The sequence below is a fragment of the Sabethes cyaneus genome, chromosome 3 (assembly GCF_943734655.1).
Source record: "Sabethes cyaneus chromosome 3, idSabCyanKW18_F2, whole genome shotgun sequence".
NCBI lineage: Eukaryota > Metazoa > Arthropoda > Insecta > Diptera > Culicidae > Sabethes > Sabethes cyaneus.
In genome coordinates, this window is record NC_071355.1 from 206,172,616 (window position 1) to 206,199,191 (window position 26,576).

At 37.0% G+C, this 26,576-nt stretch overlaps 2 protein-coding genes across 2 annotated transcripts; one reads left to right on the top strand and one right to left on the bottom strand.

Annotated features, from left to right (window-relative positions):
• Positions 1 to 3,925: 3,925 nt before the first annotated feature.
• On the top strand, positions 3,926 to 7,133 carry LOC128740625 (thioester-containing protein 1 allele R1-like). Its single transcript, XM_053836186.1, has 8 exons — positions 3,926 to 4,033; positions 4,075 to 4,350; positions 4,417 to 4,459; positions 4,519 to 4,944; positions 5,005 to 5,298; positions 5,513 to 6,774; positions 6,830 to 6,983; positions 7,045 to 7,133. Exons 1-8 carry the CDS (start codon positions 3,926 to 3,928, stop codon positions 7,131 to 7,133), a joined length of 2,652 nt encoding a protein of 883 aa, XP_053692161.1.
• A 5,276-nt stretch (positions 7,134 to 12,409) lies between these two features.
• On the bottom strand, positions 12,410 to 13,852 carry LOC128740626 (uncharacterized). The gene is made up of 3 exons (XM_053836187.1): positions 13,340 to 13,852; positions 12,851 to 12,987; positions 12,410 to 12,707 (listed from the first exon to the last, which is right to left on the bottom strand). The coding sequence occupies exons 1-3, from the start codon at positions 13,850 to 13,852 to the stop codon at positions 12,410 to 12,412; spliced, it is 948 nt and encodes a 315-aa protein (XP_053692162.1).
• Between the last annotated feature and the right edge of the window lie 12,724 nt (positions 13,853 to 26,576).

Genomic DNA, 26,576 nt, shown 5'->3' on the forward strand with positions numbered 1-26,576 from the left:
TTCTACAATTCCTGAACAAGCAAACATAGAGGTATACTATATTTAGCAAAGTTGTGTATTTTAACTATTTGTACAACTTTGTAATATATGTAAAAGTCATACAGCAATTCCAAAAAGAACTGAAATAGAGAAACTGATTTTACAAATTCATATACAATAAATAAGGTTTTTCTATCTTCGCTAAATAGATAGAAGGTTACTGTCTTCAGCAAAATTTCTTGTAATAATATGCTCTAAAACTTTGCAAAACTCGTCAATGTGTTATATTGAAACTGAAGAAAAATAATTTTTTTATTTCACTTTAACGGGGATTAATCAAAATTTAAATTCTACCAGACGATAGAGTTTTCAATTTCAAGAAACGCTTCCAAAAGTTCGATAAATCTAATACCAAGTTTGCCCAGTCAAAACTCTAATGCGCACGTTTTTTTTTTGATTTTGGGCTATTGTGCGCGCGAGTAACCGTGTTAAAAAGTTGGCGCGAGTGTTCGAGGGTCAATATCCTTTGACCGGCAAAACTAATTCTTATGAAATTTTGCAGATACATTCGCAGTGTCAAAACCTTTCGTTTCGGCCATTCGTGATTCGGCCATTTGTGTTTCGGCCATTCGTAGGTAATCCAAAATAATTGAAACTTGATAAATTGTCTTGGGTAAAATTATTATAAATTATTGTTAATTTTGATGTGTTGTACACGTATGTTCATAACTTTCAAATTAAACGTCCAATCAAAAAAAAATCAATAGTGATCTATTAGACTATATTGCCTTTCAAATGAGACTAATTGCACAAAAATCGGTTTAGCCATCTCTGAGAAACAGGCGATAATTATTACCTTGTCAAAACCAGTTTTTTAAGGTTAACTTTTAAACTACTTGTTTGTTCTCAATAAAACTTCCTATCAATTTTTATATTATAGCAAGAGCTTTCATTTGGTACTAAGATCATTAAAATCGGTTGTGTAGTTGCGGAGAAAATCGTGTCAGGTAGTTTTCACATTTTTACCTTTGTTATACTATAACAAAGGTTTAGGAATTGGTCGAAAAACACGAAATTGATCCGAGGCCCGGAGGGCCGAGCCACATATACCAATCGACAGGGTTCGACGAACTGAGCAATGTCTGTGTGTGTGTGTGTGTGTGTGTGTGTGTGTGTGTGTGTGTGTGTGTGTGTGTGTGTGTGTGTGTGTATGTATGTGCGGGGCGCAACTTTTCTATCGCCTATTTCTCGGAGATGGCAGAACCGATTTGTTCGCTATTACTTTTGTTTGAAAGATATTATTGCCTAGTATATCACTATTGAATTGTTTCGAGGTCCGACATTTCGTTTAAAAGTTATAAGTAAAAAAGTAAAAATTACGTGACACGATTTTCTCCGGACCCAAATGACCGATTTCAACGATCTTGGTATCGAATGAAAGCTCTTGTTAACACTAAATTTTTCGGATAAATTTTATTGAAAACAAACAATCAGTTTAAAAGTTATGCTTAAAAAACCTGTTTTGACAAGGTAATAATTATCGCCTGTTTCTTAGAAATGACTAAACCGATTTAGACGCTATTAGTCTCATTTGACAGCTAACATAACCTAATAGATCACCATTGATTTGTTTTTTGATTGGACGTTTAATTTGAAAGTTATGATCAATTGAATACAACGCATTAAAATTTACAATAATTTATAACGATTTCATCTAAGATGATTTATCTAGTTTGAATTATTTTGGCATCAAATTAGAGATTTTAATGCTACAAATATATCTGCAAAATTTCAGAAGAATCGGTTTTGCCGATCAAAAGATATTAACCCTCCAACACTCGCGCCGACTTTTGTAATTCGGTTACTCGCGCGCACAATGGCCCAAAGCCAAAAAGACATGCGCATTAGAATTTTGACTGGGAAAACTTGGTTTTAAGTTTATGGAACTTCGGAAGAATTTCTTAAAATTGAAAGTTCTATCGTCTTGTGCAATTTAAATTTTGATTAATCCCCCTAAAAGTGAAATAAAAAAAATATTTTTCTTCAGTTTCAATATAACACATTGATGTGTTCTGCAAAGTTTTAGAACATATTATTACAAGAAATTTTGTTGAATACAGTAACCTTCTATCTATTAAGCGAAGAGAGAAAAATCTTATTTATTGTATATGAATTTGTAAGATCAGTTTTTTCTATTTTAGCTCTTTTTGTAATTGTTGTATTCCTTTTTCATGTATTACAAAATTGTATAAATAGTAAAAATACACAACTTTGATTAATATAGTATACCTCTATGTTTGTTTGTTTAGGTACTGTAGAACTTTGATTAAAAAAAAGCCTTAATTTTGACCCCGAATGACTCGACTACCAACAGATACATTTTAAACATTTTATATTTGCTAATTGTGTTGCTGCATACAGAACCCATTTTTACATATGAAGAAACGAGAGAAACTTCCAGGGCCAATCGCGGTACAACTCACATGCTGATTGCTTCGTTTCTGTGATGTCAGTTTATGCTGATCTATTTGCCCAACAATTTAAAGTATTAATGCATAATTATGACATTTTGCTCATAACAAGGTAATTGTTGAACATACGTTAGTTAAGCAGAGATTTATAACTTTATAACAATATGGCATTCAAAAACCTACACGTGTTGTACAAAATGCAACAGCGTGAGTAATCGAAGGTTAATAGAAATTGATGAAATTTATTCAAGAAAACTTTATTGATGTCAATCAAAAATAATGGCGTTACCGAAATTTATGCGTAGTTCAAAAACCTATGAACTAGACTTTTACTACGCAATGTATATGTATGTTAAAGAATAATATTTCCTCTTATAACTTGCTTTTACTTGCACTTACTCAAATTAGAAACAACCAGCTTACCCTTACTCAGTAATTTCATGAAAAAAGGATCTATCAAAATTTATAGGTGCTGCTATTTTGTTCAAATTTTGTAAACTTATTAAATTTCCAAAAATTTAATGAAAACCAACGCACCAGGCAACGTTAACCAATAGATGAATTATGTTTCGAAGACGTGTCGATTTCTATCTCAAATAGCAAGTAAGACCGTATAACAAAGGTTCCTTTCACCACTAGGTGGATTAAATCGGGTTTTACTCATAACTTTTAAACAAAAAGTCGGACCATGAAACAACTCGATAGTGATACACTAGGCAATAGTACCTTTCAAACAAAAGTAAAATCGAACGAATCGGTTCAGCCATCTCCGAGAAACAGGCGATAGAAAATGAAGCGCACACACACACACATACATACATACACACACACAGACATTGCTCAGTTCGTCGAACCCTATCGATTGGTATATGTGACTTGGCCCTCCGGGCCTCGGATCAATTTCGTGTTTTTCGACCAATTTTTAAACCTTTGTTATAGTATAACAAAGGTAAAAAGATATATGCATAGGGCAGGACATAGAGGTCATCAAATTCCTAGAGTAAATATTATTTTGGACTGAATTTATTTGCATTTCTACATTTATATTTTCTAATTAACCAACTATGAACAGGAATTAGAAAATATAAATAGTTTACCTTAATAAATTGTATTAAATCTGTTTAGTTATATTGCGGTTTTGCAGGTAAAATATCACACACATGACTATGAACTTGTTGATTCCATCGATGGTACTCAACCAAACAGTAAATTAAATTTTTTACGAATCGCTTTGAAACCTAACCAGCGGTAAGTTTGTATGAAACTATCTTACCAAATGTTTAGTTTTTTAGAAAAAAAATCAATTTACTTCTAGAATCCGTGTTAACACCTCGCTCTTTTTCGAAATCAGTAGCACAGAGCCGTTAAGCTACTTCTCTTACATAGTCACATCGAGAGGCAGTGTGATCGCCTCTGGATATGAACCGGTACGAAATCAGAAAAGAACCAATTTTAAGCTTGTGCTCACTTCTCAAATGGCACCTAAAGCACGGATCATTGTTTTCTATATTAACGAAGTTCTAATTTACGATGACATGGAGTTTAATTTTGATACGTTTAATAATGAAGTGAATATGTTTATGGTAAAAAAGATAAAAAATAAAATAAAAATGAATTCTTGCAGTTCTCGGTTACCTTGGATGCTATGAAATACCATACCGGTCAGGATTTCTATGCGGACGTTAAAACTGCTAAAGATTCCTATATCGCATTGTGGGCTACCGATCAAACTTCAGCTTTATTGGACCGCACAGGACATGATTTAACCGAAAAAGATGTGCTCAACGACTTGGCTCTATATGAGTGCACCCACCAAAGTGAATATGATCCGTTAAATGTACGTAAAGAAATGTTGTATAGATATGACTTTGGCTACGTTCCAGAAATTTTGCAGTTACTCGTATATTTTACGTATTTTAACTAATTTGTCAAATTTCCAGCAAATAGCTAAAATGTTTATTTCCAGGTCATGGGATTATTTATGAGAACTACTGCTGAGTTTGACAACGGTGTGTATGTCCGAATACGGTATAATATTTCAAATTTAGCTATTTAAGTTTTTATTTAGCTTATCCTGGGAATGAAATGAATGGGGTTGGTGAACATTGTCCATTAGTTGAAAATATTCAAAAGCCTATGTACACCAGGACTGAACTCCCCAAAGCATGGTTTTGGAAAAACAATGTCATGAATAGCAAACAGCATAAGCTTAGCTTCAGCGACAGTGTGCCTGATGACATAACCTCGTGGACAGTTTCAGGATTTGCGCTTAGTCCCACACTAGGATTAGGAATAATTAAACAACCACTGACGTTGGTGGTGAAGAAACCGTTGTTCTACATTGTACTCAATTTGCCGCATTCCATAAAGCGTAATGCCGTAACTACGATTCAGGTGACGATTTATAACATTTTGGAAAATGCGCTTAGTACAGAAGTAACACTTTTTAACAAGAATAATGAAATTGAGTTCGTTGGACAGTCTTTTAATGACAGTAGGTTTTGTACTTGCATCAATCGATTGGAAGAAATTTCAACAATTTGCATTATTTTAGCAACACGCCAGACCAAAACTGTACTCGTGCCGAAATCTAATGGCCACCCAATATTCTTTATGATTATAGCAAGAAGACTAGGCGAAATAGCAATAAAAGTTGAAGCAATCAATTTACTCGCTTCTGATACTGTCGAACGGATGCTACAAGTAACCCCGGAAAGCCGACGTTACGAAAATAATGAAGACAGGTTTTTCGATTTACAACAACATGGTCAGAAAAGTTTTAGCATATATATTGGTATTCCAAGGGACATTGACGAAGGATCTGTCATGATTAACTTTGCACTCATTGGTAAATATATAATTTTTCAGCCGGTAATACGCTGCACATCGAAAACTAAATATGAAACCTTTGAAAACAAATTGGTAGGATAATAACTCAGTTGCTAAAAGTTTTCTCCGCATGTGTTTTTTAAGAGTTGATTACGAAATAAACAAATAGCATATTACCGGCTGAATGTGCATTTTCGTATATTTCAACAATAGATTTATTTTCAATGTTACAGCGAAATTGTGTGACACACCAATCAGTAATTTGGAGTCATTGATTCATCTGCCAACTGGGAACGGAGAACAAAATATAGCCAAGTTTGCTTCCAATATCGTTATTTTAGACTACCTTTCTGAAAGTGGAAATCCTTCCGAAGAAGTTCGGAAAAAAGCAATTGATTATTTACAGAGTGGCTATCAAAATCAATTGAAATACAAGCGATCTGACAGTTCCTTCAGCATTTGGGGAGGTAATGACAGCATAGGCAGTACATTCTTAACAGCTTTCGTAGCAAAGTCCTTTAAAATCGCTGCCCAATACATTGAAGTAAATAAAACGATAGTTGAAGATGCATTTAATTGGTTGGCTTCCATTCAAACTGAGGAAGGCAGATTCAATGAGGTTGGTCGTGTTATAAATGCTGAGTTGCAAGGAGGGCTACGCTCGACGAACTATGCACTTACGGCTTATGTACTAATTGCCTTTTTGGAAAACAAAGACATTGCAACAACACACCAACAAATTGTAAACAAAACAATAGCATTTCTGGAGACAAATCTGTACAAGATGACTGATGAATATGATTTAGCATTGGCAACGTATGCACTGTTGCTTGGTGGTCGACCGAAAAGTGAGCATTTTCTAAAAAAACTCTTAGAAACCTCTATATTCTATAGACAACATACTGAACGATACTGGCAACGGCCACCGGTTGAGGTTGAGATTGCCGGATACGCATTACTATCGTACACTGCTATGCGCAAATATCTTGATGGATTTCCTATTATGCGATGGTTGGTAAGAAATCGTTCCGCCTTAGGTGGATTTCGTGGGACCCAAGATACATTCGTTGGGTTGAAAGCACTTGCCAAGTTTTCAGCAGCAACCGGTAGAAATGATTATAGAGCCATTGTAACACACAAGCCAAATGCACGTTATACCTTCAACATCGACAAAGAAAATTCCATGGTAGTTCTGAATCAACCTATACCGAACGATATTCGTAGGTTAAATGTAGAAATTACCGGAATTGGAATCGGGTTCTTCCTAGTAGCTTCTGAATACTATCAAAATATTAATGTGTCGAAGCAAAGTTTTAATTTGAATGTAACAGTGCTAGATACAACGACCATTCATGTGCAGCACCTGAAGATCTGCGTCAGTTATATCCCAAACGAAGCGTACACCCACTCTAGTATGGCTTTAGTTGAGGTATTTTTCCCCAGCGGAATGGTCGTAGATACGGAAGGAGTGAAAGATTTGTCTAAAAAAATTATGGTTGGTGTAAAATACTACAATATGCTAAGTAAGTTAATATTATTAATTTTTGCAGAAAACTGAATTACGATTCGCTGCCACCTCGGTAGTTGTTTACTATGACAATCTAGGACCGGAAGCGAATTGTTTCATAGTGACATCCTATCGCAAATACAAAGTAGCATTACATCGACCAGCTTACGTTGTTGTCTATGATTATTACGACCAAGGTTTTTTGTTAGTCATACATTGATATTGTAATACGCCAAGATATTTTTTTAAATCTTACAGATAGTTTTGCCATTGAATCGTACGAAGGAAAAGTGATGCAGCTCTGCGATATTTGTGAAGACGAAGACTGTAACACATTGTCTTGCTGAGGAAAACGACAAGTAAAATATGTTATGATACAGAAAATTAAATATCCATTACAAATAAATTGCAACTACTCTGTTGAGCCTAGAACCTCTTTTTACGTCCATTCATTTTAGGTGTTCGTTTTACGTCCACTTTTTTACATCCGAAATTTGAATTAACGTCCTCTCGTTTTACGTCTGAAATTTCAATTACCGTCTTCTAGTTTTACGTTTAAAATTTGAATTAAGGACGTCGTCAAAAATCATTAGGTAGTTTTAGAAAATTCGAAATAATGTCGTTTCTATTCACGTCCAAAATTCGAATTAACGTCCACTTTTTTTGCATCCAAAATTTTAATTAATGCCCTCTCGTTTTATGTATGGATCTGTAGGATTACGGAGCTGATCACAACTATTTCAAAAGCAGTTTTTTTTGTTTGAAACAAAAATTCTGTTTATGAAAATATATTCGCTGTGTTCAGATTGGCAAGAAGAATGCAGTATTTACATTTTTATAAACAGAATCCCGCTTTTGTGCCGAAAAACTGTTTCCGAAATTGGGCTTTCCGACGAAAAGTTAATGAGGGCTAGTTTCCCGTTAATCGTATGAATTACAACCGCTTATTCTCGCTGTTTGCGTTCGTCTCCCTCAGCACCGAACTACAACACAATCACTCACCAGAACTGAACAGGGTGACTCGCCACACCACTCTTAATCTTTGCTGCACAAAAGGGTCGAAGTTAGGCTCGGCCCGACATCCCACCTACACACGATAGTCTTAAACAGTCTGGTTGTCTTTTAGATACGCCGGTACACGCAGTGATCGTTAGGACCAGGGGCGGACTGGCCCACCGGGCAACCGGGCAAATGCCCGGTGGGCCCCAGTAAAAATTTCGTCGTTACACAAAATTAAATTTTCCAAAATTTTTATTTCAGTTAAACTTTTTCTATGACTCACGAATGTTCAATTGCTGAGGCCCCATGATTTATGAAATCAACCGATTTGATGATTGAAAATTCAGCTTCAAATGGGACTATTGGGGCCCCGAACTTTAAACCAAAATTTCTATTTCAATTAAACTTTTTCTATGACTCACGAATATTCTATTGCTGGGACCCCGTGATTCATGAAACCATTTAAGTTGAGCTGTTGGGGTCCAAGCTCAAAAAATATTACCAGCTTCAATTCTGAGTAATTAAAAGTAGAATTAGTATTTCATCCGCAGTTATTTGACTACTTATAAATATCGAACTGTCGGTTTAAGCTCCATACTTAGTTTACTTCAGTGGCAACGGTCCGTTATCGATCCTGCGCCGAATGAATTATGGTCCTTCAGTACTCAATCCTGGGCTACCTTTCTTCAAACCCCTCGAACACCAGCTGAACGTGCATCATCCTCGATAGCGCACATCTATCAGTGCGATGTCTACTCCGAAGTCTACGGCCTCTTCTTGATTCTATGCTTAAAATAATTTTGGTTACTCCTTCGTCGAGCATTCTAGACACGTGACCAGCCCAGCGCAGACTGTCACACTGTACTATCTTCATTATAACAGTATATTTGCATTCTTAATACAGCTCGTGGTTCATGCGTCTGCGCTACACGCCATTTTGGATTTTGCAATATTATGCTAAAACCCGAAGCATTCGTCGATTAGCTTCTTTTAGCGTCCATGATTCATGTGCGTAAAGGGCCACCGAAAGGATTAGTGTTCTCTAGAGCGTCAGTTTATGCGAATTTGCAAGCTACGGGACTTCAGCTACAAAATGTAATGCCTGCGTAAAGGCCAATTCGTAGCTGCAATTAGTCGTTTTATTTTGCGACTTACATCGTTGTCACATATCACGAGCATACCAAAATATATTCAGTTCCTCTTCGACACCAACACCATTTGGATTTCTGCGCCATGTACTTCGTTTTGACGGTGTTAATGGTAAGTCCCAATTTCTCAATAAATGACCTAAAGGCTTCTTTCGCTGCTCTTCTTTTGATTTCGGTGATATCGACGTCATCCGCAAAATCAAAAAGCACGTGAGGTCTCATTTGCTATTCTGACTCATAATTTTTACTCATCCAGCGTCACACGAATCAACGTAACTAGTTCTGTGGGAAAACCATGTCCTAGCGTTAACTGTCACAGCTCATTTCGTTTGACTGAATCGTATGCCGCCTTGAAATCCATAAAAACATGATGAATCTGCAAGTTGTACTCCCGGAACGTATTGCCTTATTGGCAAAATTGAGCAACGTAATGTCTCGATAGTTTTTACTCTCAAGTCGATGTCCGTTTTTTAAATTATGGGAAATGATGCCAATCAACCACTCCTCCGAGATTTGTTTTCCTCCCATATTCTGTTCGTGACAATGAGGTGGCGAATTGTTTCGTACAGCTGCTCGCTCCTCGCTTTTAGAAGTTCAGCCAGGATCAGGGCTTCGACCGATCCTTTTTTTTTCTACCGCAGTCACACCAACACGCATTCAAGTTCACACCGTCCGTTTAGAGGTGGAATACGAACGCTATGCATAACACAACTGGCAGTTTGCTCAGTCAAACGCCGATTGCAGGCAGCAGAACTACCGCGTTCTGATTTTTTTTTTGACATTTTCGTTCCGATCAAGTTGCCTTTACCGTTTGGAGCAGCGAATGACTGCAAAACAGTCAAATGACTGGCAATCACCACGCTAGCGAAAAGCAACCGCACAATCGTATGATTCAATACTACAAAAAAACAACCACTACATGTGCATGGAAGAAGTCGGTCGGACTCCGTCCAATACAAACGAATATTTTGCTTGCGTCGGACCGACGTCCGGGTGACAAACTATTACTGTGAGCAGCCGATTTGGAGACAAAAAGAGAAACGAAAAAATACGTCACCGTATGCTTCCAGTCAGTTTGCAGTTTATATTCTCAAAGCGCAAAGCAAAACGGGAGATCGACTGTTTGCTTTTGCTGAGATGCCGCATGAATTGTAAGACGGCAGCAGCGCAAACGGCAGTTTGACTGGATTAAAAAAAAACAGTCAAATGATCGTTCAAAAAGCGGAGTTTGAATGCGGAAAGTTCGCATTCACGGCAGTCACATTCAACTTGCGATCCCTTTTCAAGCCCTGGCCAGGATAGCATCCTTTACAGCAACTTTACCGTTTTTCAGCTCACTGATTGCTCTTTTGACCTCCTCCTGTGTTGATGGCTTCACAGTTTTGCCGTCGCTCAAAATTCTTATCCTGTACCTGCTGATCTTCGTGTTTACTTCTCTATTCAACAGCGTCTGGAAATACTCTTCCACCTGGCTGCTACCGTCGTTTTGTCAGTAAGCAGGTTGCCAGCACTATCATTGCACATCACAGGCATGGCAAAATTCTTGCACCTGGCCGTTTTGTAGAAACTCCGTGTGTCGTTGCTGGCGAACCTCTCTTCTGGACTGGCGAGCACGTGATCTTCGTACTGACATTTTTAGACGGTGGGTTCTTTCTTCCGCAGCTCTACCAGGACGAACCAAAAAGCTTCGCGTAGAGTTTCGGGCCTTCCTCACATCGGAATCGTGTGAAGAAATTCTGCAGAGGATTCGCACAGAATACCTTGCTTATAGAAGCAGAATTCTTATAGGAAAATCCAAGAGTTTAATCCCAGGGATAGCTACAACTCGGCACGGGAATCGCCTGCACTATGGACTGTTTTGTTCTGATTTGAAGACGCAGTAAGCTACTCATATATATTGAACTGTTTACATCCCATCATTTATAAAATCAGCTTATTTGATATTTGCAATTTTGCATGTCATTAACCCTATAACATAAAATCTGCATAAATATGAATGGGTGATAGATGAGGAAAACGTTGCATTGCTGGCAAAGTTGCACAATGGCACTTATCAGAATGCGAAAAGTTCTCTTCCGGGTTCGCTGAAGCACGGTCAATAAAGAATCAAATTTTCACGCTGCGGCAGATCCTCCAAAAATTTCATGAATACAGAATTCTACGCACAATTATTTCATTGATTTCAAAGTTGCGCATGATTCCATCGACCGTAAAATTATGGCCATTCTAACCTCGCAGTGGACTTTATCAACGTGATGGTCCCTCATGTGGACTGTTCAACATGCCGTTACAGGATGTTATTAAAGGAGCACACACAGGCACAATCTTTAGTTAGTTCGTCTGCTTTGCCAATGAAATGGATATTGTCGATAGAACAACATTGGGAAGATTGGGTTGAAGAAAAATGCGTCCAAACTAAAGTAGCGTAAACCGCTAATATGCCGCACACGCTAAAAGTTGGTAACTCGGTCCTAATAACGACTGAGTTTGTTTTGTTTCGAGCATCGAGCCGCTATGCTGCCCGTTCTCCCGATACTCGACACTCGACAGTGACTGAGTCGAGTCAAGTTGCACGGGGCCCCTAATCTCAAAGGCCCGGTGGGCCCTTTGGCTCCCAGTCCGCCCCTGGTTAGGACGTTGCTCTGAATCGTTACTTTGAGAAGGGCTTTAGGTGAGCTTTATTTCGATGGTAGATTTTATCTGATTCCGTGGAACAAAGTGTTGCATCCGACCCACTCATTTTGATAATCTCGAACTCCTCAGGGTTGAAAGTCGATGATAACTTGTTCGTTTTGCTCATACGTTCAGCGAGCACTGTGGCACCCACCTTAAGTTCTGAAGGTTTTCATTTCGGCGAGAATTACAGTTACAGGCCTTGTGATCCGAAGCACCTTTTTCCCGCGCAAGGTTATCCACAAAGCCACCTGGAGATCACTTGACCAACGTACAATGAACCAAATTGTCCACGTTCTCATAGAGGGCCGGTTTTTCACTAACATCACGAACGTACGCTCCCGTCAGAGTGCGGATATTGATTCTGACCATTACCTAGTAGCAGTACATGTGCGCTCAAAGCTGTCCACCGTATACCGTTCTAACTAATTTCTCCACACTCCATACCAGCGATAATGCCTTTCTTTCAGTCTGTAAAGCTTTGCTTGCTTAGGCAATGACTCTGGTTCTACCTTTTGTGTCTTCCTGGAGTAAAACTGCACCGAGTCCTGTTGGACTTGCTTCTGCAATCAGTTTTGTACGATCTCGAGGATTGAAGAATCGCAAATAATCGATGTTAATAGCGGCTTTATTTCTTCAAAATCCTTCTTCTCCCTTTCTGTCCATTTAAACTGAACCCCTGATCGAAGAAGTTGTCTCAGTGAATCAGTTCTTAATACAAGATTCGGGATAAAACGGCCAACGTAACAGATCAAGCCTAGAAAACTCCTCAGCTCGGACACATTCTGTGGTTCTCTAAATCTCTAAATTGCATCTGTTCTGCTCTCCGTTGGACGAACACCTTCAACCGAAAGTATATGTCCACGAAATTGCGATGATCTAACATTATATACACATTTCTTATCATTTAAGAGTACTCCGTATTCGTCCACTCTTTGTAAAACTGCATTTAACCTATCATCATGTTCTTTCTGGGTTTTATCGTAGACTACAACATCGCCAAGATAAATGATCATCCCGTCTAATCCAGCAATAATTGATTCCATCACCTTCTGAAATGATTCCGGTGCACAACTAACACCAAACATTAGACGTTTATACCTATTTGAGATAAATAAAAAAGAGTAATAAAGAGAACACGAAAAATAACCTTTTTTCTTTTTTTTAAGAAATCCACCAAAAACAGGGAATTTATTTATGAAAACAAGTACTTTCAAGTAATAAGATGTCGCTATCCAATCTACTTGAATAGGCCATGTTTGGTGTTGACAGTGGTAATGGCTCTTGAAGTTTCTGAGATTTCCACTTGATGATAAGCGTCCTTGATGTCCATCTTCGAAAATCGTACTGCACCATTCATCAAGCTCAATAATTCGTCAACCTGTGGAAACCAGTGTGTTTCTCTGAGAACAGAACCGCTCTATTTGCTTGGCGCATATCGATGCATAATCTTATCGCTCCTGAGTCTTTTTTGACTGGAACCCAGGGATGCCAGGTGATTTTTTGAAAAGTCTTCACGAATCATGGAAAATTGTCTTCATTTGTCTTCTTCTTCCGGCTTTCCAGATTTTTTTGCCCATTTGAATTGCACGGTGAAGACATGTCTTCAAGCGACGACATTTCAAAATAAAAGTCTCCTTTGCAACAAAAATGTCTTCAAAATGAAGACATGTCTTCACTTCTGGCATCTCTGCTGGAACCATATGGGATACCCACAGAGATGGACCGTTTACCCGTTCAATGATATCCTGCTGGAGAAGGTCTCGCAATTTTGCTTCTATCTTATGCTCAAGAGCGATGGGAGGTCGCCTATAGGGCTGCTGCACCGGTTGCACGTTAATATTAATCGGTATTTCAACGATTACATACAACTTGGGAAAAGGTTTCAGTCTTTGATCCTGCACTGCGCCCATATTGAACCCGACTTTTAGAACTTTAAGCTTTTTATCGGTTCGATCCCCCAGCAGACATTGTTTGTCATTTTCGACTATACAGAACTTTGCAAAATCTTTGTTTCCTCCTGCTTCAATCTCTGCCATGAACACTCTTGTAATATCCATGGGTTGTGCTGATGCATACACCAACAAGTTTAGATCGATCACTGTGGACATGTTCTGTACACGTACACCTGCTTCCTTCGTCTGATTCCACACAGCTCGGTTGGCAATATATGCGTCGGCACCCGAATCGATTGTCATTGGCACTTCCACTCCTCCAATCGTGAACATAGAAATGTTCTTACCCATCGCGTAAAAGATGTATTTATCTTGATCTCTTTTTGATTCTTCAACTACTCCTCGAATGCGCTTCGGTTTAGGCTCATTTAACGTTGAAGAAAACTCAGGTCCACGTTTGATTGGCTGACCTCTAGTGTAACATCGCTTAGCCCAATGACCAATTCTGCCGCAACTAGCGCATTTTGTTCTTTTTGTCGGACATTCGTTACTCCTTTGGATATAGCCTGGTTTGCCACAGCTGTAGCAGATAAATCAGTCATTTGGTGAATCTCGCTGATACCAGAATTGCATACCCCTTTTGATACGTGTATCGGGTCGACAGAAAATTACCGGAACATTTTCTGAATATTTTCGTGGATCAGATTGACGAATTATATTAACTTCTTGATGATCTTGGATCTTGAATGATTGTTACCTTTGTTATACTATATAACAAAGGTTTAGAAATTGGTCGAAAAACACGAAATTGATCCAAGGCCCGGAGGGCCGAGTCACATGTACCAATCGATAGGGTTCGACGAACTGAGCAATGTCTGTGTGTGTGTGTGTGTGTGTGTGTGTGTGTGTGTATGTATGTGTGTATGTGTGTATGTGTGTATGTGTGTTCGCTCCGAATTTTCTATCGCCTGTTACTCGGAGATGGCTGAACCGATTCGACCGCTATTACTTTTGTTTGAAAGGTATTATTGCCTAGTATATCACTATTAAATGGTTTCGTGGTCTGACTTTTCGTTTGAAAGTTATAAGCAAAAATGTGAAAACTACGTAACACGGTTTTCTGCGGAACCACGCAAACAATTTTAACGATATTAGTACCAAACGAAAGCTCTTACTATTACTAAACATTTTGCTAAGTTTTATTGAAAACGGACAAGCAGTTTAAAAGTTAGGCTTGAAAAACCTGTTTTGACTAGGTACAAATGAACGCCTGTTTCTCAGAGATGGCCAAACCGATTTACGCGCTATTAGTTTCATTCGGCAGGTAATATAGCCGGATGGATCACTATTGAATGGTTTTCTGATTGGACGTTTAATTTGAAAGTTATGAGCAATCGAATACACCACACCAAAATTAACAATAATTTATAATGATTTTAACCAAGATAATTTACCTAATTTCAAAAATTTTAATATCAAACGAGAGGTTTTCACACTACGAATATATATGCAAAATTTCATAACAATTGGTTTTACCGGTCAAAAGATATTAACCCTCGAACACTCGCGCCAACTTTTATAACACAGTTACTCGCGCGCACAATAGCCCAAAACCAAAGAAAACGTGCGCACTAGAGTTTTGACTAGGAAAACTTGGTTTTAAGTTTATCGAACCTTTGGAAGAGTTTCTTAAAATTGAAAGCTCTATCGTCTGGTAGAATTTGAATTTTGATTAATCCCCCTAAAAGTGAAATAAAAAAATTATTTTCCTTCAGTTTCAATACAACACATTGATGTGTTCTGCAAACTTTTAGAGCATATTATTACAAGAAATTTTGCTGAAAACAGCAACCTTATATCTCTTCAGTGAAGGTAGGAAAATCTTATTTATTGTATAAGAATTTGTAAAATCAGTTTTTCTATTCTAACTCTTTTTGTAATTGTTGTATGACTTTTTCATGTATTACAAAGTTATACAAATAATAAAAATACATAACTTTGCTGAATTTAGTGTACCTATATGTTTGCTTGTTTAGGAACTGTAGAACTTTAATTGTAAAAAATAACCTGATTTTGACCCCGAATTACTCGATTACCAACAGACGGATACATCTTAAACATTTTACATTTGCTGGTAGTTTTGCTGCATACAGACAGCATTTTTCCATATGAAGAAACGAGAGAAAATTCCAGTTGGGGTCAATTGCGGTACACCTCACATGCTATTTGCTTCGTTTCTGTGATGTCGGTTTATGCTAATCTTGTTTCCTAACAATTTAAAGTATTAATGCATTGAATAATTCCGACATTTTGCTCATAACAAGTTTACTGAAGAATATACGTTAGTATATACGTAATATACGATTTGTAACTTTATAACAATATGGCATTCAAAAACCTACACATGTTGTACAAAATACAACAGCGTGAGTAACCGAAGGTTAATAAAAATTGATGAAATTTATTCAAGAAAACTTTATTGTTGTGAATCAAATAGAATGGCATTACAAGAAGTTATGCATAGTTTAAAAACTTATAAACCAGACCTTTACTATGCAATGTATATGTTAAAGAATAATATTTCATCTTACAACTTACTTTTACTTGCACTTACCCTCATTAGTAACAACTTACTCAGCAATTTCATGAGAAAAGGAACTATCAAAATTTATAAGTGCTTCTATTTGGTTCAAATTTTGTAAACTTATTCAATTTCCAAAAATTTCATGTAAACCAAACGTGTCGATTTCTATCTCAAATAGCAAGTAAGACCGTATAACAAAGGTTCCTTTCACCACTAGGTGGATTAAATCAGGTTTTTTCTGTTTAGATCTGAAGATTTCTACGAAAACTCTGCCAAGCTTGTCCCCAGTGCGATAATCTCTTGTAATGTCCTGTCTTTTTTAAGCAATTTGGTGCGTAAATCATCAGAACTACATCCATGAGTGATACGATCGGCAATGAGCTCTTCAATCATTGTCGGTTTATAACAGCATCTTGAAATCTGTTTCCTAAGTTGCATTACGAAATCTGTAAACCGTTCACCGGGCTTTTGTTCAATTTGATTGAACAAATGGCGTTCAAATGGTTTACGTCGAAAAGGCTCAAAATAATCATCAAGGCATTTAACGGCTACATCATAACATGGAGGATCAACTGTTACGTGCCGTACGTTTTCCACTCCCGGTAAATGTTTTAGCAGCCCTTGAAGACCTGGTCCACCTAGATAAGCCAACGGGGCACGTTTCTCATATTGAGTTTCGATATGTTGGGCCGCAAAAACGACTCTAGATCAAATTTCCATGTTTCCAATTCGATAGGGAGATTACTTGCTTTAATCGTCACATCAAAAGGTTTAATTCGACTTAAACTGCTCATCCTATTCGAAACCAAAAAAAAAAAACAAAAAATATGGGAATATTTTTAAAAAAATAATTGATGAGATTTAAATATTTTCCTTTTAAATCCAGTTGACGTGCCTGTAAACTTTCTTATTTTATTTACCCGTCCATTGTGAATACAGTTATAACATCTCTAACATTGCTGCTGGCATGTGCCCAAAGCATTCCTCATAAAAAAAATCAATATATTTCCTCTTACCATCATCCTCAGAGCCATCATCATTTGTTTTATTGAACTGAGTTATACAGTAATAAATTTTGATTTGTTTAAAATTGCTGCAAACGGGTGCACAACCCTTCTCCTAACATTGTATTTACAACTTGAATCACTCTTACCTTGGGTACACAACCCTACTTCGTTGAAAATACGTGGACGGGGGTTCATAAGTACAAGGCCTGCAACCATTGAGCCATAGAAGATTTCTTTTAAAAATCATTGGTGTGCATCATAAAGGTTGAAATAGTAATGAATGACCAGCTTCCAGATTATTGTTTTAAATATGATTATGCGTAGCTTGACATGTTTCAATAATTTTACTTTTACTCGCTTATGACCTTTAAAAGGGCCATTGGTTACAAATAACATTAAAGCCAAAGCACGTTCATCGCACGTTCATGAATGGCATCAGGCACGTAAGTTAACGGCGTCGATTCAGTGTCTTTTGTCAATTCGAGAAGGTTTTACTAGTTTCCTTTCACAGCTTACCGCTGGTAACATAGAAGAAAATATGGCACATTCGCCAAAAATTTCTGTTTTATTTGTATGACAGTCCTTATCCTCCTACCAGAGGGGTGAAGGGTCTCAAACCATCATAAAATAAATTCATACCTCCATAAACCCCCACCTGCCAAATTTGGTTCCGTTTGATTGATTAGTTCTCAAGTTATGAGGAAATTTGTATATTATTTGTATGGGATCTCCCCTCCTAAAGAGGGGATGGATCTCAATGCACCATAGAAAATTTCTTGCCTTCTAAAACCCCCACATGCCAAATTTGGTTCCATTTGGTTGATTAGATCTAGATTTATGAAGAAATTTGTATTTAATTTGTATGGGAGCCTCCCCCTCCCCCTTTTAGAAGAGGAAGGGGTTTCAGTACACCATCGAAAAAAATCCTACCTTCTAAAATCCATTTGTATAGGAACCCCCCCCCCCCCCCCCCTCTTACGTCGTCCATAAAATTGCTGATCATTTTATGTTTCCAACGACATGTAAATTGTTCTGTTTCGTTCAGTAGTTTAGTAGTTATTAGCATTTGAAATCTTTCATTCCAACGTTACACTTCTATTTTCGTTTTCACAAAGTGGTACCCAGTCCCAGATAGTAAACAAAGACGTAATCCTACGTCAAAAAAATTGAAAACAGGCTTTTATAAGCACACTCGTGAAAATATTGCATCTTATGTTTTCCCGAGACGAACCAGACGATTTAGATATTTTCATGTGGTTCACGTGGTTAGCAATGAGCGTGTGTTTCGATGGAGGCGCATGGTAAACAATAATAGTGCAAGGAGGAACATTTTGGCATGGACAAAAGCGTCGCTATAAGGCCACAAGTATTGCACTCTCTTCCTGGTATTGCGGCGACATAAATGCATTTCAACGAAAATTTTCTTGACGTTTAGCTAAATGGACACGTTAGCAACCGATTCATGCAAAGTTGATGTTTTAAAGGGCATTTGCATCGCCGTGACAAGCGGAAGAGAAGTCAAAGAGAATCTCTCAATGTTACTTAGGTCCTTTTGAGAAGTTATTCCACAGGCTTGATTAATATTAGCGCCAGTGCAGTGAAGATAGGACTACACCTTGCTCTTAACAGTGCGATGGAATATTAATCGTGTTGATCGGGAATCCCGAAACATTTTATTTTTGTGTCTTAGTCCGTGTTCAGTAAATTTTTAATTACTGTATTGATAGTCAAGACGGCGATTTCATACGGTTTTAGCATATGAAATCATAATTCGTTAAATGCGCTCGTTCTTGGTTTTTCTAATGAAACTAGTGGTCTATTGTAGCGGATCACGTCGGTAGTAACCGTAAGGGATGGATGTGTGAATAATTACCAGAATAGAGCAATGAAGAAAAGTGCGCAAGGAGCCTTTACTATGAGGCTATTTCGAATTTTGTTCGGCTGCGGTGTGCTGGCGACGGTCTGCGAATGTCAAGGGTCAGCGATTGTTATGCTTCATTATATCATAAAAATACATCAACCAATCAATCAACCATCTACAAGATGATCTTTTTTCAACATTAGATGCTGATACATAGTATGGAATCTATGCGACTCGCAAGGCAGGGACCATTACTCAAAGCAATTTAAGGATGTAATATAAAAATTTCGACCTGTATAGGTCGATATCAAAAGTCGTTTCACTATATTTCGTTTTTTATGATTTCGATATCATTAGTTTTTTAAACTTTAGTTGGCTTCCCAGTTAGCATCGACCGGAGTACGTCGTTGGTCAAACAAACTAATCATCGTATGTTCAAATTTAGACTGGGCGAGGCTGTGTAAGTCAGTAGGATACTTGAACTAGCCTCACAATTATCCTTTACTAAAAGCAAAATGACGATTTTTGGCACCACCCCAACTCTCAGAAGGGGTCACGCTAAGCACCACTACATCCTACCCGGTTCTAACCCTTTCCTAAAAGAAACAAGTACAGGCAGTCCACGATCATGGGTTGGTTACACACAATTGTGGGTCATTTTAGCTTTTTGCCTTTCTACTATATAAATATATAGTATACTAGAAGACCCGGCAAACTTCGTACTGCCACAAATTGGACTAAATGTACGATATGTAAACTTCAGATGAACTCCTGCTGCGTTTTAGAAAAAGGGATATTTTCTAGGTATAAGTCAAGTTTTGCCGTTGTCTAAACGCTGGGATTTCAGAGAATGTCTAAATTTAACAACTGTATTAAGTCATTAGTAAGAAATGTATATCGGTGTAAAAGTTGGTTTGCCAATCCCCGCAATATCAACAGTCGTGTTAGTGGTAGTTGCATTGAGTCTTGTTTTATAAACTCTGCTGGTTAAAAATAGTAATACTGGATGTTAATATATTTGTTGTAAAATTTGGTACGACGGCTAATATCGTCTGCTGCAACTTTGGAATTTCTCGATAATTTAAGGGTCAATTTTATATTCTGATATGTATTCAATATCAATAGTTATCAGATTTTTTTTTGCTTCATGAATCTATTGATAAGAATTACCCAAAGGAATTGCATTTTTGAATCTCGATAACTGTTATTCTCAAAACAAACTAAATTTTATTATTCCACAAAATCAATTGATCACTGTATTGTTCCTTTGGTAATTCACGCACTAAAACAATTTAACATAAAAGCGTCATTTTATAAACCTTTTTACACTTCCAAAGAGTCTAATACGAAATGAAATCGACTGAAAGTTTAATACGATTTAAGTCACTTTAACCAGCTTGGGTCATTCGTGACTTCTGCGGGGTTGGGATTTGAACCCGGGTCCTCGGCGTGAAAGGCGTGAATGCTAACCACTACGCCGGGACTGATCCCTTAAATACGATGTATAATAGTTGCTTCGTTCACTATTTTTAAAAAAATTCTAAATCATATGCTCTTACTGTTGATTTATTAGCTTGATATTCAGTTAAACCGAATATGCTCATAATCCGTTAACATATGCAAAATGTATTCTTCATTTAACGATTGGGAAGTGGCAATTTAGTGAATTTAGTGCTTAAACCTTTTGTTAACCTGCACTGGAACTTCTGGCTACGCATCCGATGTAAAAAGCAATAAAAATGATTCGTGTTTGTTTCATAAATTTGATAAATGAATGAACGAATGAATGAAATTAACGAATTTTATTGCTGACGCTTTAGGCTTGAGTTTAGGTTGATTAATAAGTTGGACCTATTAACCCCTCTAAGGTCTACATCATTTTTAGCACCGCAAAATTCACTAAAATGGCCATAACTTTTTTATCTTTTGATATTTTTTCATCAAATTTGGGAATTTTGCCGAAAATATTTTCTATTTTCATAATATCTATAGATAATGGCCATATGCCATATGGTCCTGGAGTTATTCCGGAGTTCCTTGGGGGACCGAGATTTGGCTATTTTAGATAAAGTTGCCAAATATCTAAAATTTGTTTAAAATCTTTTGATTTTCGTAAACATATCATCGACTGTGGATATATCAGTTACTTTGCCGCAGTCATGAGCCATGGTGCGTGCCATCCGGATCCGGGGGGACACTATGAATCCGGAACCGGTTCCCGTAACGGGACATTTCAGCATCAGTAAAGCATGTCGTGTCGCATATCAAAAGACATCAGCATTCGATAAAATAGCGATTGGTGATCATCTCATGTCTCTCAGAGGCCGTATGACCGGTTCCGGGTCCGGGGAGGGTTTCTTTTCTGATTCAAGCACGGAACGTATTTCGGAGGAATTTTTCCGGGACCTGGAATCGGCCATATGGCTTCTGAAAGACATGAGATGATCACCAATCGCTATTTTATCGAATGCTGATGTTTTTTGATATGCGACACGACATAGTTTACTGTTGCTGAAATGTCCCTTTATGGGAACCGGTTCTGGATTTATGGTGTCCCCCCGGATCCGGATGGCGCGCACCATGGCTCATAACTGCAGCAAAGTAACTGATATGTCCACAGTCGATGATATGTTTTCAAAAATCAACGGATTTCAAACAAATTTTAGATATTTGGCATCTTTATCTAAAAAAGCCATATCTCGGTCCCCCAAGGAACTCCGCAATAACTCAGGGACCATATGGCATATGGCCATTATCTATAGGTATTATGAAAATAGAAAATATTTTCGGCAAAATTCCCAAATTTGGTGAAAAAATATTGAAAAATAAAAAAGTTATGGCCATTTTAGTGAATTTTGCGGCGCTAAAAATGATGTAGACCTTAGAGGGGTTAATTGGTTATTTTCTGAAATTGTAAACCCCCAAAATGTTTAATAGCATTGTTAGCACGTGTTTGTTTGAATACGACAACGGTGCTGCAAAAAATCTTACGATAATCATAGCAGCCAATGACATGCGTTGCGGGTTTTATATGGAAAACTAATTTTTCGAGTTTTCCTATCTTCCCAGTAAATTTTTCAACTTTTCTCGCCGTAAAAACATAGCGGTGGTGGAAACGAACACAATAAAGAAAAGACGGCTCAAATCGGACGCTCCGGTCTCAAGTGATGCGCGGTCGAACTTTTTCACTTCCATTTTTATATATAAGATTGCCTTTCTACTATAAAAATATATAGTAGGGGAATTGTGTATAACGTGCCCCCCTGGCCAATGTGCCCCCCCTTCGTTTTTCATTAAACAAGCGAAATTAAAACACAAAACCACCCAGAAACCATAGTATTTGATGGAACTAGCCTACTATGCAAGTATGACAGTTGTCACATGCTGTAAAAACAAAACAAAAATAAATTTGTTTTTCAGCAGCTTCCGATGTAACTTTTGGCGTCATTTCCATAAGCTATTTTCTTGTCAAAATCTGTAAATAATCGGTTGTTGCGATTCGATTGAGTGAAGTGAACTTCAAAAAGACATCCCTGCCAAAAATGGCGGTTTGAAACGCTTTATTTGCTTTAGCATTTAATATTTTTTCAAATAAGTAAAAGCAGGTCAAAATGCCCCACTTGCAGTGGTGCAATTTGCCCCCCTTGCAAATGTGGCTATAAACATATGTAAATAGATCTAAGTTGAAGTCAATTGCCATTATTTAATTCAATTAGTATTGTAGAGTAACCGTGGTGGTAATAATTTATTACATACGTCCAAATTCCAGGTAATTCAACTGCGCAGTGCGAAATGCCACAGCTGCGGTATAATGTGCCCCACGCAGGAAAGAAAACGTGCACCAGAAGACCGAAACTAGGTTTATTTTATATAAAAATACGATATTTTGAAAACAAAGGAAATAGTTTTACTTTCTACAAAGTAGAGTTGGTCTATCACTGGTGGAAATACTCAAATTACCGCATTGGGCATATTATACCGCAGGTGGGGCATTTTACCCCGCGCAGACGAGAAACACAACATTTAGGTGCCTTTCTTAAAGAATTCCTAGCATCTTTATTCCACAATACTAAACGAAATAAACAATTGCAATTGGTTGTAAGCTTAAATACCAACATATACTCGTAGTTGTCACGTTAGTTTGGGGAAGCATATCAAAGATATATCCATTTATTCTTAGGGGGGGCACATTATACACATTTCCCCTATAAAGGTATAGAAATCACTTGGAAAACCGGAAATGGAAAGAAGGTCCTGCGAGTCGAATGTTATATACCATTCGACTCAGTTTCGAAAACTGAGCATTTTCTGTGTGTGTGTGTGTGTGTGTGTGTGTGTGTGTGTGTGTGTGTGTGTGTGTGTGTGTGTGTGTGTGTGTGTGTGTGTGTGTGTGTGTGTGTGTGTGTGTGTGTGTGTGTGTGTGTGTGTGTGTGTGTGTGTGTGTGTGTGTGTGTGTGTGTGTGTGTGTGTGTGTGTGTGTGTGTGTGTGTGTGTGTGTGTGTGTGTGTGTGTGTGTGTGTGTGTGTGTGTGTGTGTGTGTGTGTGTGTGTGTGTGTGTGTGTGTGTGTGTGTGTGTGTGTGTGTGTGTGTGTGTGTGTGTGTGTGTGTGTGTGTGTGTGTGTGTGTGTGTGTGTGTGTGTGTGTGTGTGTGTGTGTGTGTGTGTGTGTGTGTGTGTGTGTGTGTGTGTGTGTGTGTGTGTGTGTATGTAACGCTTTCAATCTCACTCACTTTTCTCGGAGATGGCTGGACCGATTTTAATGTTCTTAGTGTCCAATGAATGGTCTAGGTGTCCCATTGGTCGCTATTGAATTTCATACTGATCGGACTTTTAGTTCAAAAGTTATGTATAAAAATACGAAAAATATGGGACTTCATTATCTTATGGATCTTAACCGATTGAACAAAATTGATTGTATATGAAAGAGGGGCGTTGCAAACCCTTAACTTCCAAATTTCATGACGATTGGACTTATAGTTTGAAAGTTACATAAAGAAATGTGAAAAAATAGTATTTAAAACATATTTTTGTAACATGTAAGAATTAATTCAATGAAAAACATCACACATTTTATTATTATTTGAAAATTACTGCTGAGATCTATTAAACGAAACCGAATTATTTAAAATCGGACGGTTTATTCAAAAGTTATTCAAACTTTAACACTTAAGCACCGTATATTAAACCGTTAAAATGTGTGAAATCAAAAAACATATCAATCAAATGTTGATTGTACTCAATGTGTGCGATGTATGTATGTATGTATGTATGTATGTATGTATGTATGTATGTATGTATGTATGTATGTATGTATGTATGTATGTATGTATGTATGTGTGTATGTGATGACAATTTTCAATTTTTAAATTTGCATTGAAATTCAAGAGAAGTGAGAAACATGCCAATTGTCAGAATTTTTTGAAGCCTCTTAGTGGAATACGAAATCTGAATTTAAGGAAAAGATAAAACTTTTACCGACAAAATTCCACTATTTAATATTTATTCGCGACAGATACGTATACGCTTTGAAATAAGACACTGATGAAGCCTGCACGTCGTAGGCGAACTACGTATCTGTCGCAAATAAATATTAAATAGTGGAATTCAATCGAAAAGTTTTTTCTTTTCTTTGATTTCAGATTTCAATTGTCATTTTCTTCACTTGCTGTTACTCACAATTGTACAAAAAAAGCAAAAAGCGGAGAAAAGCAGTTAATTTAAGTAAATAAGTATAGTGGTGTATAGGATCAAAATACTAGTGAGTTGATTTTTCCAGAGAATTTATACAAATTTCATAAAAATTTTGCGCATCAATAGATGCTCTTTTCAATCAATAGATACTAGAGCTTGGAAATGTTATATGAAAAATAGGAAGTAAACGTTGCACGGTAGTAACTTTGCGAGATTTGTTTTCGTTAGTGACATTTTAAAGGACAGATATCTCATGTCATGTATCATGTTTTAATAAATAAATCAAAAATGACGAGCACTGGAAATCATATCGATCATATTTCTCATTCTCAAGCATGTTTATGGCGCAGTTTTTGCAATATTTTTCGACCTCATCTTGTTTTCCTAACCCTCTAACATTGTAAAAACGATGTGATCAAGTTAATGACTATCTTTTCATGAAAGTACATTCAAAAGAAGCTTAAGTTTTGATTTTCTTGCAAAAATAATTATCTGAAGGAGCGCCAGCTAAGAAAAAGTTCAATTTCTCTTTTTCATATCTAATGCTCTATTCAGTTATTTTTTCTAATTCAGATATATTGCAAAATTGAAGCCAAGCAAACTAATAGTAAAATTTTGAGATTAATCATTTTGGTGTAGATATCCTCTTTCTTCAAAAGCGAAGTATAATAATAATTTATCTGAACTCTTGTTTTTCAAAGATGCTAACTTTTGAACGCATGGTATTATGTGTGTGTGTGTGTGTGTGTGTGATACAATTCATCTCCCGCTGGCCGGCAGCGCTTTTATGTAAAAAAATTGTTTGCAATCTATGTTTTGTTTAATTTGCCCTTTGATTTTTCTATTTATCTGTTGAAGCAAACAATTTTAATCCTGGAGATGAAATGTGTTAGCTCTACTGTTCATCCAACGACCCATTTCTAGAATGCCTGGATATACACGCACATTCCGAAGTCGCCTTCATAACCAGCAAGCCCCGCATGAATATTTTTCATATTCATACTTCCAGAATAATTTTATTATTCTGGCGCGTATTTAGTTTTGTCATAGGATTAAAATAATTCACATTCATACACGATACCATAATACCACATTTGTCCTCCCTGTTTCGTATGTTTGAGTTATATGATGGATGTTCTGCAATAAAATGAATAATTAGAATATAGACATTATACCAGAAGATCATAGCTAAATCCGGCCAACAATCCAATTTCCATCCAACCATCCGATCTCCATCTGCAAAAAAAAAAAAAAAAAAAAAAAAAAAAAAAAAAAAAAGGGGAGGGGGGGCGGGGGGCGACTCCTTTTATATATATATATATATATATATATATATATATATATATATATATATATATCTATAGATGTGTGTGTGTTAACAAGTGTTCTATGTGTAACAAGTGTGTTTTTTTTTGTTCAAACATGTTTTTTTTTATTGTTTTTTTTATAGTTTTTGTTTAATCTTCTATTCCTGACTCTGATTCTTCCTCACTTCCTTCGTTTTTATAAATCTCCTCTGCCTTTGCTTTTAACTTTTCTTTGTTTTTTGCTAGTTCTATCCAATCATCTCCTGTTAGCCCTGTTATCTTACTTTTATCTTCTTCTATACAGTCATTCCATGTCTTAGCAGGTCTACCTCTTTTCTTTTTTTATATTTCAGTCCTTTTGCAACTTTCAATGGGTGTCCTGATTGTCTCCTTTGAATGTGACCCCAGTATGTTATCCTCATTACTCTTATTTTTTTAACCGCTGTCTTTCCATCTAATAATCTCGATAATTTAATCCTTCCCTTAGGCCTTTCTCTACAATATTTTAGCATTTCTTTTAGAATTTGCATTTCATATCTACTTATAGATTTCCTATTCCTCTTAATAAGTGCCGCTGCTTTCAGTCCGTAAGTGATTGCTGGGGATACTACTGTCTTGTAGATCAA

Bases quoted from the DNA above. Each gene is read 5' to 3' on its own strand.
- LOC128740625 (XM_053836186.1), top strand. From the start codon at position 3,926: ATGGCACCTAAAGCACGGATCATTGTTTTCTATATTAACGAAGTTCTA. The intron at 4,460-4,518 runs GTGTGTATGTCC...GTTTTTATTTAG, and splicing joins TACTGCTGAGTTTGACAACG to CTTATCCTGGGAATGAAATG. The intron at 4,945-5,004 runs GTAGGTTTTGTA...GCATTATTTTAG, and splicing joins TGGACAGTCTTTTAATGACA to CAACACGCCAGACCAAAACT.
- LOC128740626 (XM_053836187.1), bottom strand. From the start codon at position 13,852: ATGGGTAAGAACATTTCTATGTTCACGATTGGAGGAGTGGAAGTGCCA. The intron at 12,988-13,339 runs GTAAACGGTCCA...TGGTTTCCACAG, and splicing joins AGCAGGATATCATTGAACGG to GTTGACGAATTATTGAGCTT. The intron at 12,708-12,850 runs GTAGATTGGATA...TATCTCAAATAG, and splicing joins ACCAAACATGGCCTATTCAA to GTATAAACGTCTAATGTTTG.